This window comes from Scheffersomyces xylosifermentans, assembly GCF_036884685.1.
Source record: "Scheffersomyces xylosifermentans strain CBS 12540 chromosome Unknown RJT20scaffold_2, whole genome shotgun sequence".
Taxonomy (NCBI): domain Eukaryota; kingdom Fungi; phylum Ascomycota; class Pichiomycetes; order Serinales; family Debaryomycetaceae; genus Scheffersomyces; species Scheffersomyces xylosifermentans.
Genome location: NW_027042940.1, coordinates 905,768 through 922,028, shown reverse-complemented (window position 1 = coordinate 922,028; position 16,261 = coordinate 905,768). Strand labels below are relative to the sequence as shown.

General features: G+C 40.6%; 6 protein-coding genes and 1 non-coding gene across 7 annotated transcripts; 4 read left to right on the top strand and 3 right to left on the bottom strand. All coding sequences in view use genetic code 12, as the record gives it.

Moving 5' to 3' along the window:
• The first annotated feature begins 971 nt into the window (after positions 1-971).
• RJT20DRAFT_26531 (histidine phosphatase family protein) lies at positions 972-2,662 on the top strand. The gene has a single exon (XM_064919441.1). The coding sequence runs from the start codon at positions 1,159-1,161 to the stop codon at positions 2,554-2,556; it is 1,398 nt and encodes a 465-aa protein (XP_064775869.1). The 5' UTR covers positions 972-1,158; the 3' UTR covers positions 2,557-2,662.
• Positions 2,663-4,348: 1,686 nt separating this feature from the next.
• On the top strand, positions 4,349-6,457 carry HOL4 (Hol4p). Its single transcript, XM_064919440.1, has one exon. It carries the CDS (start codon positions 4,437-4,439, stop codon positions 6,402-6,404), a length of 1,968 nt encoding a protein of 655 aa, XP_064775868.1. The 5' UTR covers positions 4,349-4,436; the 3' UTR covers positions 6,405-6,457.
• A 1-nt stretch (position 6,458) lies between these two features.
• MAK32 (Mak32p) lies at positions 6,459-7,653 on the bottom strand. Its single transcript, XM_064916552.1, has one exon. It carries the CDS (start codon positions 7,563-7,565, stop codon positions 6,489-6,491), a length of 1,077 nt encoding a protein of 358 aa, XP_064775867.1. The 5' UTR covers positions 7,566-7,653; the 3' UTR covers positions 6,459-6,488.
• Positions 7,654-8,862: 1,209 nt separating this feature from the next.
• On the top strand, positions 8,863-11,606 carry RJT20DRAFT_26520 (K(+)/H(+) antiporter). Its single transcript, XM_064919438.1, has one exon. The coding sequence runs from the start codon at positions 9,084-9,086 to the stop codon at positions 11,547-11,549; it is 2,466 nt and encodes an 821-aa protein (XP_064775866.1). The 5' UTR covers positions 8,863-9,083; the 3' UTR covers positions 11,550-11,606.
• RJT20DRAFT_26521 (uncharacterized protein) lies at positions 11,607-13,660 on the bottom strand. The gene has a single exon (XM_064919439.1). The coding sequence runs from the start codon at positions 13,544-13,546 to the stop codon at positions 11,663-11,665; it is 1,884 nt and encodes a 627-aa protein (XP_064775865.1). The 5' UTR covers positions 13,547-13,660; the 3' UTR covers positions 11,607-11,662.
• A 936-nt stretch (positions 13,661-14,596) lies between these two features.
• On the top strand, positions 14,597-14,668 carry RJT20DRAFT_t40. The gene has a single exon. It is a non-coding gene; the product is annotated as a tRNA-Thr (tRNA).
• An 83-nt stretch (positions 14,669-14,751) lies between these two features.
• Positions 14,752-16,080, bottom strand: RJT20DRAFT_125654 (uncharacterized protein). The gene has a single exon (XM_064916551.1). It carries the CDS (start codon positions 16,037-16,039, stop codon positions 14,774-14,776), a length of 1,266 nt encoding a protein of 421 aa, XP_064775864.1. The 5' UTR covers positions 16,040-16,080; the 3' UTR covers positions 14,752-14,773.
• Between the last annotated feature and the right edge of the window lie 181 nt (positions 16,081-16,261).

Below are 16,261 nucleotides of genomic sequence, written 5' to 3'. Positions count from 1 at the left end.
GGTTCGATCTCTGTGGTCGGATAAGGGCCAAACAAACAAGATCTTGGTGCTTGTTGGATTGATCAACTAGGCCTAATCCAGTAGGTGGAAATGCGTTCCGAAACGAAGATTGGGTCTGATTGCACGAATTAACTCAATATTGGAGACATCGAACCATCGCTTCAGTTCAAACTGATGTTGCACCATTGGGGGCTTATATCATTGACCGCACAGAGTTTCCTAAACGGGCCAAGCGAAGTGAACTCAATGGTACTTAGCAAATGAATAGCTCATGGTGTTGAACGAATTATATCTGACCAGATATTAAAATATTCACGAATTCTTCAATCGGAAGAGAAGGTTGATAGAAAGTTCCTATAGCCTTGAAATTTTGAGTGATGTCTATTACTGCAGCTTAGCGTAATTCAATTTTACTTTTAGTTAGCCTTGGATTGGAACGGCTTGGGAGTGGTGTCCGAAGTAAATATCGAATGCCAATCAAAAACTTAAACCAATTTAAGTGATACGGGTATTTTTCCTCCGTACCATCCAGTGGCTTGACAATTGTCTTATATAGTGAACTTCCAATGGTTTGAACACATGGACTTAAGTCATATTTACAAATTATCCCCAACAGATTATCCGGCATTAAATCCGTCTTACGGTTACAAATCTCACTCACTATCCATCCTCATCTATATTTCACCATATATGCCTTACCAAGTCACCAAAGGCATTTGTATTGACCAATCATTAATGGATGATCTTCAAAAGCCATTACCCCAATTTTAAGCGATGCAGAATAGTACATACGAATGTGGCTCATTCTATATCCCTGGATAAGCCGACTTTCGGTTGTTTGAAGTTATTCCTGTCAATTTTCATACATATACACGAGGCGAGCTCTAATCAGTAATAGGCACTGTAATTACACGTGGGGGTATGTCTTAAAGCAGTAACTTTCTGTTCTAAATGGGAACATCTTGAAGACAACTACACGTTGCTGCTAATATACATCTAGTTAAGTGACCTTCTAAATAGAATTTGCAGCTTTCCATAGAAGAATGGTTTCTTGTCAGAACTTCAAGAGTATAAATAGTCCAGACATGTTTCATTGCCAGTGCCAAGAATGATTGCTGCAGCAAAAAATTAGTTCAAGTATCGAATCCAAGAACAGAAATGGTTGCTCCTTCTAAGTTGATCAACAGTGGACTTTTGTTGGTTGGACAAAGTCCATACCAAAACCTTGCTTCCCCAGACCAAGCTGCAGTTGAGCAGTACAATGTCGTTAAATTCTTGGGTGGCTCAGCTCCTTACATTCAAAGAAACGGTTTCGGAATTTCAACCGATCTCCCCGATCAATGTAAATACGAGCAAGTTCAATTATTTTCCAGACATGGTGAGCGTTACCCATCTAACGGAGATGGTAGGAAGTTCGAACCAATTTACAAGAAGTTCACCAGTTACAACGGTACCTTCAAAGGCCAGTTGTCCTTCCTTAACGACTACACCTACTTCGTTCCAGACCCTGCTCTTTACGAAAAGGAGACATCGCCAAAAAACTCCTACGGTTTGTATGCTGGTACCACCAATGCATTGAGACATGGTGCCAAGTTCAGAGCTCAATATGGATCCTTGTATAACGAGAACTCCACCAAGCCATTCCCTGTTTTCTCATCCAACTCCGGTAGATGCTACCAAACCTCCAGATACTTCGCCAGAGGTTTCCTTGGAGATGACTTCGCTGAGGGTAAGAATGTTGAATTCGTTATTGTTGACGAAGATGAAAGTTTTGGTGCTAACTCCTTGGTTCCAAGAGAAGCCTGTCAAGCTTACAACTACACTATTCACAGTGACTTACTCAAGAAATACAACACTTCCTACTTGGATGCTGCCAGAGACAGATTTGTCAAGGCTAACCCTGGTTTGAACTTGACCAGCACTGACGTCGGCAGTTTGTTCAGTTGGTGTGCTTACGAGCTTAATGTTAGAGGCTCATCCCCATTCTGTGATATTTTCACCAACGAGGAATTTATCAAAAACTCTTATCTTACTGACATAACTAACTACTACTCCAACGGTCCAGGAAACAACTTGACCGCTGTCATTGGATCAACTTTGTTGAACGCTTCTTTAACTTTGTTGAAGGACGATACGGCTGAAAACAAGATTTGGTTGTCTTTCAGTCACGACACTGACTTAGAGATCTTCCACAGTGCTTTGGGAATCTTAGAGCCATCTGCCGACTTACCAGTTGACTATATTCCTTTCCCAAGTCCATACGTGCATTCATCTATTGTTCCTCAAGGTGCTAGAATCTACACTGAAAAGTTCAGTTGTGCCGGTACTTCTTATGTCAGATACATTATTAATGATGCTGTTGTTCCAATTCCAAAGTGTTCTGATGGCCCTGGTTTCTCCTGTGAGTTCTCCAAGTATGAGGAGTACATCAATGAAAGAATCGGACATCTTAACTATGCTGAACAATGTAATCTTAACTCAACCTACCCATCAGAGGTCACTTTCTACTGGGATTACACCTCGGTTAAGTACAATGCCACTCTTGGTAACTTTTAAGAAGCTGCTGCAGTTCTTTTATGGGGGCGCGATGTCCTTATACGTGATTTCAAAAATTGGTAGATTGGTCTTACCTCAAAAGTCTAAAAATATAAGTACCCTTTTGTTAGCACATGTAGGTGATTGGATATAGCTTGAGCCAATCTCGATGTACAATGGGAGCCCTAAACAATTGTAAGGAAAAAAAGTCATTTCTATTCGCTGGATGCCTTCAGCACAGTTTCGTGGGCAATATAATTAAAAATGACAAAGGCTTAAAATTTGGGAGTTTTTGCAGCAATAACTGTGCAGGATGATTAGGTCCCAAGCAATAATTTCTTCTTTTCTTCATACCTCTGGTCATTTAGCAAATAACCTAGTACAAGTAGTCCAGCTTTGCTACCGAAAGTGATATGATTTCATACAATATCTCAATTACGAAATTCGACGACTTCAATCATAGTCTATGATCACGATAGTGATATTCGTGGTAATGAAGTCCCATGATCCCACCATATTCGCAGTTTTGATATGAAGATGACGTAAATACGAAGTAAGTAGATTTGTCATCGAAAGTAATAAGAAGTCAACATGATGGCAATACCTTCATTGATTTCTAATGCCATCAGTTGTCATTTAGGAAAGTTGATTTTACGGAGTTGAGCTGATTTAGCCTGCTGAGTCTGTTTTGCACTATTCAATGATCTACATAATATTCGCATTTATAAAAAAACAATGACGTAATGTCACTCAAGCCATGAAACACGCAGCTAGTTCTTGGAACTCTTGATACGGGGTAACAGAGAAGGAGTGGTCAGAGGAATACGAATGCTGGAGAAAGGTATGTGACAACAGACAACTATTGGTTTATGCATGGAGTTTGTCTATTTTTAGGCAGTGACGCGATATCCTAACTAAACTGAAGAATAGCTCCGGATTTCATGTCGATGTCTAATGCGTGGTTCAAGTTACAGTGGGGTACCACTCCCGGTGGTAGCAGTGTAGTACTGTAGTGGTTGTAGAGCTGTCTGCCATTGAAACTCACCTTCCTACTTCTTGTGCCACGAGACAAGCATAACAACAATATCATCACAATGAGCTTTATTCCAAGACTTAGCCACCGCCCACGCGACCCCAAAACACAAGCAAACACCAAGTTTCATCGGTAACAATTACCTTTCCACACAACCTCCTCCCTCAAGACTACCCCACCGTGGTGTAACAATGAATGCGTCTCTGGAAGTATGTATTACTTGGTTATCCAAGAAACTTCCAATCCCAATTGGGGCTGTTGTTGCTGCAATATGCAACATTCTTCTCTTTCCCGTCATCGCTTCAAGCAAAAGGTAAGCCCCTACACAGAACATTCATAGACAACACTGACAAAACTCACTCTGTTCATTGTCATAATGGTCGTAGTCACATGGTCACTCGATTCATTATACTGGCTAAACTCACTCACATCTCTTAAATCACTTCTCTCATATCACAACTCTCTCACTCACGACTCTCTCGTGTCGCAACTTTCACTCATCCCTCACTCTCAACTCTCTCGCATTACATCATACACAACACCTTTCTGGTTAACAACTTCCTATCCACTCTATTACTGTTCCTGCAGCATCCCATCAGATTACCTGGTGGTCTCTTTTAGCTCTTTTAGGCACCACCGAAAAGAAACTTGGTGGCTCAAGAAAATGCAAATGATCTTTGCAAAAGCGTAAACGTAAACAGTAGCCCATGCACATTATATAAAGAGCACACAGAAACCCGTTTGAAATTGTAGGTATAGGTGGTTTATTTAGTCGTCGTTACCGTCGTAGTGTTGCCTATTTTTGGCTATTTCAGTTTCACCGAGCTCAGTCCATTGCTTTACAAATTCATAGTCATCAACCTCAGTCATGCCGTCAGGTCTTGGTATTAAACAACCTTCGGTAACGGAGGTTACCGGAACCGTCATCATGATGGACGACCCCCACGATACCGCTTCCAAAGGGCACTCCGAAGACCAAGATGTCCTTTCGTCTCACCGAGAATCACTCACCGTGAAACGAACCGATACCGGTGTTTTACTAGTACCACAGCCTCACGATAGTCCCAACGACCCACTCAACTGGCCAGTATGGAAGCGTGATCTCATGCTTCTAACAATTGGATTCCAGAGTTTCCTTGGAGGTGGTCAGTCGCCGTTATTGGCTGCTGGAATGAACGCTCTTGAAGTCGAATTCGACAAAAAATTGGCCACGGTGTCGTACCTTGTTGGTGGGTTCATGTTATCACTTGGTGTGGGCTCGGTTTTCGCCAGTCCAACAGCCGTGCTCTACGGAAAACGTCTAGTATACCTTTTCGGAATCTTGCTCTTCCTTCTCGGTTCAATCTGGGGAGGAGCATCGAAGTCCTTCGGCAGTTTGATGGGTGCCAGAGTTATGACCGGTTTTGGAGCTTCACCAACCGAGTGTTTGCCCAGTTCTACAATCGCCGAGATTTACTTTGCCCATGAAAGAGCCTACCGAGTCGGAATCTATACCATGTTAATGTTGGGAGGTAAGAACATTATTCCCTTGCTCTCCGGTTTAGTATTTCAATATTTGGATAGACATTGGTTATTCTGGATCCAAGCAATGTTCTTAGGAGGAACACTTATAATGACTTTCTTATTTGTACCTGATACCTTCTGGGATAGATCGCCAACTCCAAATAAGAGATCTCAATTGGAGTCCGAAGCAGCTAAAGCTGTAAAAACTTACCACCCTCCAGAGCAAAGACCAAATGCCTTCGCATTGGCAAGACCCTCCACTAATAACGTGCTTGATTTGGAGAGTCTTTCTTCGTCTATAAACAACACAGGAAATATCAACTCTGATCCCGTTGGAATCACTAACTTAGAGTTAGAATCACAGAAAACTCACGAGCATGCAGTAAAACAAACCTATGCTCAAGAAATTGCATTATATTCCGGAAGACATACCATAGACAGCTGGTGGATGGTTGCCCTCAGACCTTTCGTGTTGTACACTTACCCTTCCGTTCTTTTCGGCTCATTTATATACTGTTTTGCAGTCGTTTGGTTGATTGTAATTTCAGAAACAATTTCAGAAACTTTTAGAGGTGAAGGTTATGGATATGACCAGCAAACTGTGGGATTGTTTTATGTGTCACCATTTGTTGGAGGAATCCTAGGCTCACTTACAGCCGGCCTTGTTAGTGATAGACTCACTCGTTTTATGATTGCAAAAAACAATGGTGTATACGAACCCGAATTCAGATTACTCATGATCATCCCTGCTACTTTCTTTATTTCCTTCGGGCTAATTGGATTTGGATGGTCCTCTGACGTGAAAGACTTGTGGATTGGTCCGGTGATATTCTTTGGCTGTTTGAGTTTTGGTTCTTCCATGGCTAGTACTACCGCAATTACTTTTACCGTTGACTCTTATAAAATGTTTGCCGCTGAGTCTTTGGTATCTTTTAACTTTTTGAAGAATTTTATGGGTTTCATTTTTTCATTATTTAACATCGATTTCATTCATGCCAGATCACAAAGAACGGCATTCATTACCTATGGTTGCATCCAACTCTTTGTCAGCTTGTTTGCCATTCCCTTGTATATTTACGGCAAAAAAATGAGAAGTTGGACAGACGAGAAGGAATTATTAAGACGGTTGTACCACGAGGACAATGTTCCTCGTAACGTCTACAAAGAAAGCATTAAGGAGGTAACTAAAAATGAAGCTTCATCTCCCCAAAGTTCGACATCACCAGCTAATAACACAGCTTACAATAGCGACAATGAGAAGAAATCTTCCGAGACTTCTAATAGGGATGACAGTTTTGCATCAAATGATACTACTCCTCAGAACCAGGCATAAACTTTACTTCGAAACTTTTTGCATCTAATGAATTACGTTTGCATTTTTGTATTATTTTAAATAAATAATTTAAGTCTATTATATCTATATCCAAGAGAATGACGATCTATCTGAACTCTGTAGTAGGTCTGAGTTATTCTTAAAGTAGACGTCTATACGTTCGGAAAGTGTAAGGCCATTCCATTCTTCACTTTCAGCATCCTTTCCGGGCATTCCTAGTCTTTCAATGACACAACCACTAGCCAAATTCCCACTGATGCCAGCGATGAGCCAATTTCCTCCTGAAAGAAAGAACCCTGCAATACATCCACCACAGAATGAATTTCCGCCTCCGGTGACGTCTATAACTTTGTTCTGATCTGTATGGTAAGCTGGAAGCAATATACGGTAATCTTCCAAGGTATGGATATAACATCCTAGAGCACCACACCTAAGAATAGTTCCTGAATTGTCGAGTTTCAAATATTTTTTGAAGCGACTGGACACTTCTTGTAATCCATTTGTGGTTGAAGGAAGCTCCTTTACCCCCAGAAGAGCACACGCTTCATCAAGATTCGGAGTAAAGATATGGACCTTGGGGAGTAACTTAGTCAATTTCTCAAAGTTTTCAGCAACGCAGTCGTCTGGTAATGGTTCATATATATATACGGGCTTGTGGTCTAATTTCTCATTGAGTAAACTTATGATAGAGTCACATCTGTCAATGGAACAGATCAAGTGGAAGCACTTTGAAGATCTCAATACAGGGAACTCTAAAATGTCTTCCACCTCGATTCTTTTTTTAGGCGTTTTATATTCAAAGTGTCTTATGTCATTTTCATCGTACTTGTTTATTCCTCTGGTAGTCAATCGTGTGGGATCTTCTCTGAAGACAATTCCCGATTGCCAAGATGATAGTTGATTTTGAACTGAATCAGGGAAATCGCTGCCTTTGTCTATTATTCCACTCACCCTAGTTCCGTATTTCGCTCCTGCGATGATTCTGGCTCCTACAATAGCATATGGTCCCCCGCCGCCTACAATATTGTGTTCGGTCTTTCTATTCCAGGACTCTGGGTATTGGTTTTCATCGATGATGAACATACCTAACGTGGTCACAATCATGGACTCAGGTCCATCCAGGATGCTTGGCACAGCCATTTCCCCGCCATTTTCTGGCATTTTATTGAGGACGCGTCTGTGTATTTACTTGAAATCCAGTTCAGAGACCTGTTCTTCCTTAGCGCCTTAATTTGTAACTCCGTTTTCAACAACCCTTTTCTCTTAACATTGCACATTCCATTATCGAACTACTCAGTCGCTACTCTACAACACGTTGGCAAATCGTATTTTTTCCGCGCTTATCTTGTACAGGAATGAGAAGTAATGAATTGCACAGAGAGAAACGAAAGACAATAGAAATACGCGTTGACTGTTGTGAGAGTAGTGTACTGTATGTGTCAGTAAGTGGTGTATTGTATTTGTGAATGCTTGGAAGTGAGACCGTGGAAGTATTCTGATTTTTAAGATAAGTGATGTCGCATACGCGAGAAGATAGATATGACATGTTGAAGTATGATTCGTTGTATAGTTTATTATGTGATATGTGATATGTGATATGTCAGGTGATAATACCATAACCAGGAATCAGCCAAACTAGGGAGATCACTTCTTGCTAGCCGTAATAGTAAAAATTCTGGAATAAGAAAAAATAAAAAAAGCTATATATATTTTCACTTACTACTAACTTCTTGCGCCCATCTTTTTGATTACCAGTCTTCGGCCATATTGGCCAGTTTCAGAGAAGCATTTTCCCTCGTCTCGTCTACGTAATCTCCACCCAGTGCTCATCTTCACCACCTCACCACCTTCACCGTACCTTTTCTCTGGACAATGCCCACAACCCGTAACCCTCCCACTTCAGCCTTGTACCGTTCCACCTCGTCGCAAATCGCCCACTACGTCATCCCCACACTGGTTCTATGCGACATTACTTCTTTTGACACGCCCATGAATCTCAATCTCAATCTCTCCTCACATATGTAACACCTCCTATGCTGTCAAATGAGGCTGAGATCGTATCTGTATATACTACCATCAGGAATGCTTCTCTCTGGAATGTCAGTCTTCGTCCAAGAATAAAAGAGGTCTGGGCTACACATGGTTCCTTTGTATTGACTTCAATTTTAACAATTATAATTCCTATTACTATTAATATTTTTATTGTGTTAATATTGTATAACTGTTATATAGTTTAACTGTTATAGAGTATTACTGTTATTATTACTACTGTTATTATTATTCTTATTATAATTATTATAATTATTTCTTCTTATTATAATCATAATTATTATTATTTATTACTACTTTTATTATCAGAGTAATAGTAATAGTAATAGTTTTAGTAGTGGGAATCGTGGCAGATTAGTACTAGTTGTTTTGTTGTATCACTAACTTTCCTGTGATACTCTCTTTGTGACCACGATATTTTCTTCCCTTACTGGATTTCAAGTTGGTTCCTTATTTTTATATAAATATAAGATCTTCATAGATTTTGTATACGTCAGGTTATTCTCGTTCTTTTGTTGAAGCGTTTCACTGGTTTTGCTCTCCTTCTGGCTTTACATCGCTGTTGACTTAATTTGAAAGCGGAGACTACCATTTACGCATAACAAGCCATCTTCACCATTTCAATCCAAAATGGCCGTTGACACTAGTACCGTTGCCGGTGTCGTGGCAGGCAGAAACCCCTTGGTTTACTCCGCCAGCACCCCATACACCATCTTCTTGTTCCAAGCGGTGTTCATCATCCTACTTGCCTACATCATCCACTACCCCCTCAAGAAGTTACAACAACCAAGGGTCATTGCAGAGGTCATCACTGGTATCCTTTTAGGACCTTCAGTCATGGGCCGTATCCCTCATTTCACTGAAAAGTGCTTCCCTCCAACGTCGATTCCAGGTTTGACCTTGTTTGCCAACATTGGTATCATCTTGTTCTTGTTCATCATCGGTTTGGAAGTCGACATCACTTTCATCAAGAAGAATTTCCGTGCTGCTATTACCGTCGGTTTGATCAATATGGCGGTTCCTTTCGCCTTGGGATGTGCCATTGCAAAGGGTATTTACGACCAATACAGAGAAAATGATCCAACTCAACCAGAAATCAAGTTCACTACCTACATGGTTTTCATTGCCGTGGCCATGTGTATCACAGCTTTCCCAGTTTTGGCTCGTATTTTGACAGAATTGAACTTGATCGGCGATAGAGTCGGAACTATTGTTTTGGCTGCTGGTATCACCAATGATTTGACCGGTTGGATCTTGTTGGCCTTAGCAGTGACATTGGCCAACTCGTCAAAGGGTATTAATACATTATACATCTTATTGTTGACAGTCGCTTGGTTCTTATTGTTATGCTATCCTATCAGAATGGCAATGAAGTTCTTATTGCGTAAGTTCACAAATGACTTGACTTCCGGTGAACCTTCTCAGATCTCCATGATGTTTATTATCGTTACCGTATTCATTTCTGCTTTCTACACAGATATCATTGGTGTTCATCCTATTTTTGGTGCTTTTATGGTTGGTGTCATCGTTCCTAGAGACAACGGCTACGTGATTAGAATCACAGAGAAGCTTGAAGATTTGGTTCATGTTGTGTTGATACCTCTCTACTTTGCCTTGTCTGGATTGAATGTCAACTTAGGTTTATTGAACCACGGTATCGACTGGGCTTACACCATTGGTCTCATTGCTCTTGCCATGGTTGGTAAAATATTCGGTGGTTTCATTTCTGCAAAGATGAACCGTTTATTGTGGAGAGAATCACTTGCAGTTGGTGTACTTATGTCCTGTAAGGGTATTGTTGAGATTGTCGTATTAACTGTTGGGTTGAATGCTGGTATTATTTCCAGAAGAGTCTACTCCATGTTCATTGTTATGGCTCTTATCACTACTTTTGCTACAACACCACTCGCTCTCTGGGTCTACCCTGTGTCATATAGAGAGAAGAGAGACAGATTCATCAAGGGCGAAATCAGCTGGGATGGCAAGCCTATTGAGAGCTCAGCCACTTCTGATTCAATACATTTATTGGATGAAGTGGATGATGATGACTCTAGAGCCTTTGGAAAATATGATATTGAAGAATTAAAATCGTATAAGGTCTCAAAGATTGTGTTATTGTTGAAGAGAATTGACACTATCTCATATATGATGACTTTCATCAAGAGCTTTAGTGCTGTTGACACTGATATTAAGGCTGTTCACTTACGTGAATTTACTTCTAGAACATCCCATCTTTTAGAAGCCTCTTCTAGTCAATTCTACGAGGATAATCAAGAGAGCCCGGTTAACGAATCCGAGTATAATAATTCTTACTCCATTTTATCTATCATAAGGGCTTTCAGTGAAATGTTAGGCATTACCTGTTCCTCAAAGTCCATATTGACAACTTCTAAAAATCAGGTCTTGTCCATAAATGATCAAATATCTGAGTCTTCGGACTTGTTGATCAGTAGCATTAAATTGAACCAATTATCTTCTGAAAGTGATGACTACAATTTATACAAGAGATTGTTTCAGCAATGCAAATCGAATATGGGATTGTTGATAATTAATGAACCAAGCAACAAGCTCAAATCGATTAAGGAAAGTAAGGAAGTTAAGGGTGGAGTCAGCTTTGTACAAGGCGAAGATCTGACTTTCAGAAGTATTATCGATTTGACCACAGTTAATCTTGTCCTTACACATGATAATTTTTTGACTTCAAGTGATTTGTTGTCGATTCAACTCACTCACCAGTTGGTCAACGACAACAGTGCCTTAAAGCAAGTAAACATTTTCATTAAGACTTCAGGCCTGTCCTCCCCTTCTTCAGATAAGTTTGAAAGTGCTATCAAGAAATTATTGTTGGAGCAAAGTCAGAACATAAACTTGAGTATTACTTACATCAAGCAATCGACCAATTACCGTAATGAAATTCTCAAGATCAATCCAAACGTGGCCAATGAAATATTCATCATTGTGAACAACAACACTAGAGAACATCAGTTTGCTACTAATTATTCCGACTTGTTGTTTGACCACGATGTAGACGAATTGATTAACATTAGTCTTGTCGAGTCTTTCCATGTGCTAGTTGTAAAAGCCGCCCTTGAATAGTAGGATGTACTTCGGTAAATTTACTACTTCTATAGTTATAATTAATGTTTTATTATAGGAATTGTTAAAGGAATTATAAATACACTTTCAGATTGTTTAAGAGAGTAGCACATTTAGACAGTATCAGTTTCTTCGCTAACCGCCTCTGATAGAGGGTCTTTCAAGTCTTCCTCATAATCGTCCATGAAAAAGTATGCTTGGACACAGCAGCATACTGATAACAATGACAATAAGAACCAAGAAACCTCGCCAACTGCATACTTCTCAGAAAATGACATTATATATCCCCAGAGAACTGGACCAATACATCTTGCCAATGAAGAAAGACTCAAAGCCAGTCCATTAATGAAAGCACGGTGCTTTGCTGGAGAGGCTCTATGGATCAAAATTAAAATGTTAGGGAACCCAATAGATCCGAAGAATGAGTTCGTGCAACACAAGAGATACAACGAAAATGTCGTTAACCACTCTGGTCTTGCTGGGTTATAAGAATGTAAGGTAAAAATTAGGTAGGGTAATATTATGTAGGTGAAAGGGAATATCGAAGCAGATGCTCTGAGAGCGTTGATAGTCTTAAAGTTACGATCAATGATGGGATAAATGAACAAAATACCAAGTCCACCTATTAAACCAGTTGTAGACAATAGTGTACCAATCGTACTAGACTCGTATCCAAATCCACCTTTAATGGTAAATGGAAACTTAAGTTTATCGACCATCAAATCTCCAGCCAATAACACTGGTAAGAACTCTGAATACACAATGTTGTGAAATGAAGTAAGGAAGTTGACTGTAATTGTCTGAATGACTGGCCTTGTGAATATCTCTCTGTTGAATCCCTGTGCATTGGTCGTGATTATAGACTCATTATCGAAGTTCGTTGTGACGTGGGAAATCACTGGACCAATTTGGTTCGAGGAATATCTACGAACAAGGGCCTGTGAGTATCTTCTAGGAAGAAGTAGTCCTGTGGACTCAATTGACTCAATGGAGTCACCATCACTATCGCGTTCAGCTGAATAAGGGTGGTGTGGTCTATTGAATGGGGTTACCTCATTGGCGTCTTCGTCATCAGAATCCAAAGCATTAGCGCTAGATTCAGTTAATGATGAGACTACAGGGGTTGCAACTGCGACCTTCTTGGCAGAAGTCGACACATTCTTTTTCTGCCATGGCCTAACCGGAGGATTAAATCCAAAACGTCTTAAGATAAAATCTCCAATTTCAAGGCCTCTGTCTCTCCTCTTCTTGAATCTGTCATGGGTCTCTTCTAAGAACAAAAATCCTACGAGCATGCTGAGCCATAAGAATACCGCTACAACGATGTTGGATAATGCATAGGGGTGGGCGGTGATGAACCTCTCATAGAAGCTGTCCTTGCCAAAGATTCCTCCATCTTCTGAAATGGCCATAGTCACTTGTTTCAAAATGAATGATGATGGTGCATCGTAAATTGGATTTCCTTTTGGTCTCGTAAGGTATTTTGATCCACCGATCATAGGACCAATGACTGAACCAACATTCCAAAGCAAAGGAAGAGTCGAGAAAGCCATAGCTTGGTGTCTTCTTTCTGTTGCAATCTCTCCAATTGCAGTTCTGAGCACGGCTATATTGCCGTTCAACATCCCCATCATGGATCTTGCAAAGAGGGCCACATAGAAGTTCTTGGAAAATCCAAAAAGGATCAATGAAAACGAAGTTCCAGCTAAACCTATCAAAAGGACAATCTTTCTTCCTATACGGTCAGAAGCACGTCCCCACTGGACACAGCACATGAACTGGAAGAATGCAAACGAGGCCGAGAGATAGCCTGAGTAAGTAGCGATATCGTCTTTCTTCTTGGCAATGCCAAAATCACGGATCATGAAGTAGACATAGGGGAAAAGCGATGTGAATGCAACGGGTTCCGAGAAACGGATGATACTAATGACTACGATCTGCCAAACGGGGAATCCTTTCATCTGCTCCCTGAACGTGAGCTTAGTCTGGGGTGCCATTTTTGCAATAGTGATGTTAGATAAAGAGCTCGCTTAGCGTTTTCATACAGAGCAGTTATCTCAGAAGCGAAAACAGCCACTTATCTAATATTTAAACTGGCTAGTGAAGTTAATGTCACTAATAATCCCTGTGTCCCTAACAATATTTTTCACCTCCTCGTAATTTAAAAGATATGGAAAAAATTACGGAGCGCAGCCAAATAATTTATTAATAGTTACTACCGGTTGATGAAATGCAACGGAGTTGAGAAAGAAAGGGAGTGTAGACCGGTTGAGAGTAGTAAGAATAGTCTAAGAAAAAAGGAAAGAAAGTTAGTTGAAATTCTTTTCTTGAGAAAAGAAAATCAATACTCACTACACATTTCCTTTTCCTACCGAGAGTCTTTGGACAATTTCCACGGTCTTCTTTCGTTTAACTATATTAAGCCCCAGCTTTACTGAATGTATTCTGTCCACCTTCCACCACATCCACACTAAAGCACGACTATAAAATTAATGATGAGTAATTGCATAATGACGAACAATGATCGTTCACTGTACAGGATGCATATTTTGCATCTTTTCGCAGTAGAAACAGAGAGGTCGTGAGATTATACTGTTTGACATACGTCATGGGCATATTCTGGGTGGAGGGATTTTTTTCATGTGTGGCGAGAAAATGGGTTGCTTATGCTGGTGTTGAATAGGCTATTTATAGCTAGGACACGAGGTAAGCTTGCAAGAGGTCTGGTTTGCAGAAGTCGGTGATGTACTTGATGCATATACTAACGCGATATGACAAAAAGGAGGAGGCAGCTTCTACCCCGGAATTGGCGCACCTCATTCGTCTAAAATGAAAATTATACCTCTATTTGTAACACCACTTCAGGTTGTGTTTATGTAGTAACACCTCCATTAGCACCACCCCAAATCAGGCAAACATTCCACCACTTCAAATTACCACATTGGCAAGTTATTTATAAATGAACTAAAATTTAAATTTTCAAAAATTCGAAAATCACGTGAACTACGATTCACGATTGTCTTTCTGTCAAATTTACTCGAAATCGTGCCCGCTTGGCCAAGTGGTAAGGCGCTCCACTCGTAATGGAGCGATCGCCGGTTCGATTCCGGCAGTGGGCATTGATTTTTTTTGCATTTAATCTTCTTGAATCTTTCAATTGTTCTTAATATCTTACTACGGCTTATATCAACAATATAATGTTTATTATTGTTAAGCTACATTTGCTAAGTAGATTTTGGAGGTGGTGGAGGTAAGGTATCAACACTGGCGCTATTTGCAGCCTGGCTGTCCATCTCCTTCGATTTAGCCAACTCTTCGTTCATATAATCGTTTAGGCCATCAAGGGCTGCAACATTCGCAGCTGGATGCTTCTTCTTTTTAGATGCTCCCGAGCGGACAGGAGGGCCAGTCGTGTTGGCCTGGGGAATGAATGGAGGTGGTGCATTTGCCATTGGATTTATTATCTTTTCATTGTCGACCTCAGGGCTTTCACTCTGGGTAACTGGTATATCGTAACCGATGTTTTGGTTGGACTCAAATAAAACATCGTCGGTTAATTCATTGTTCTCAAATTTTCCAACCACTTCTGGGATTCTGTGGAGTAAGCCGTAGCCGACGTCACAACCAAGTAACCCCTTGTTCTGTCCGGTTCCCCAAGATCTGGAAAGGTTGACTGTAACTGGGCGCAAGATATCGTAGTCATGATTATACACATACAAAGTAATAGGAATGTTGTCATCTTGTGTTAATGAATAGTGGCTATTATAGTAGCTCAAAACTGTTCTGCTCAACAATGATTCTCCTCCTTGTGCAAGTAATCCTCTTCCATCTGGTTCGTCTGGGTAGGCGGAATCACACCCTATGATATAGTCTGAGTAAGGAATTAACTGAGAAACAAAAGCAGGAGAACCCGGGTGTGACGCCAAAATTCTCCATACGTAAGTTGCTGAGCTCAAATGCTGCGATTCCAAGGTCAAACCCAACAGAGCAAAGTTGTTAGTGTACAACTTTTGAACTGTAGAATCGGAGGCCGTTTCTCCCTCTGGTGCAACAAATTCTGTGAGTGGAAGTGCTATTTGTCTCACTACTCCACCCTTGGCGCTCCAGACGTCGAGAACAAGTGTCTTTTCGGTTTTGAAGATGTTGGTGATCTCCTTTAAGAGTAAGTCGAAATTGACGGCTCCAACTTGTTCTTGTGTAGCATTTCCACCGTAGTTTATTGATCCGTCCTCATTGATGCTGTACGAGTATGTGGATAATGACGGGTTGAGCATTGGGAGCTCATGGTTATTGATACGAATGATGAAATCGAACCACGACTCGAACCCATGCTTGTGTGCTGTTGATTGTGGTGCTACATTCAACACACGCAAACCATAGCCCTTATTGTTCAATTGCAATCCATTTTTGAAATAAGAATTGTACTCCGCCTCGGAGTGGCTTGAAGTACCTTCAAGTCGATCTACGAGTTTCTTAGCGAATGAAAACATGTCTCAATCATCAACTAGTTGATACCACTGATAGAACAAGAAGGGTATTTCTGATTTCTTTCAGGGAGGTTAAAGTTGTGTAGTTTTATTTTTCTTGTGCGAACTTTCGATAGCCTCCAAAAATCTCGTTTGTGTGACAGAAAGAGCGAAGGTAGAAAGAGAGGTGGGTAGTATAAAAGTGAAGTAGGCGATTGTTGTTTATTAATTGTGAAAGAGATGTTA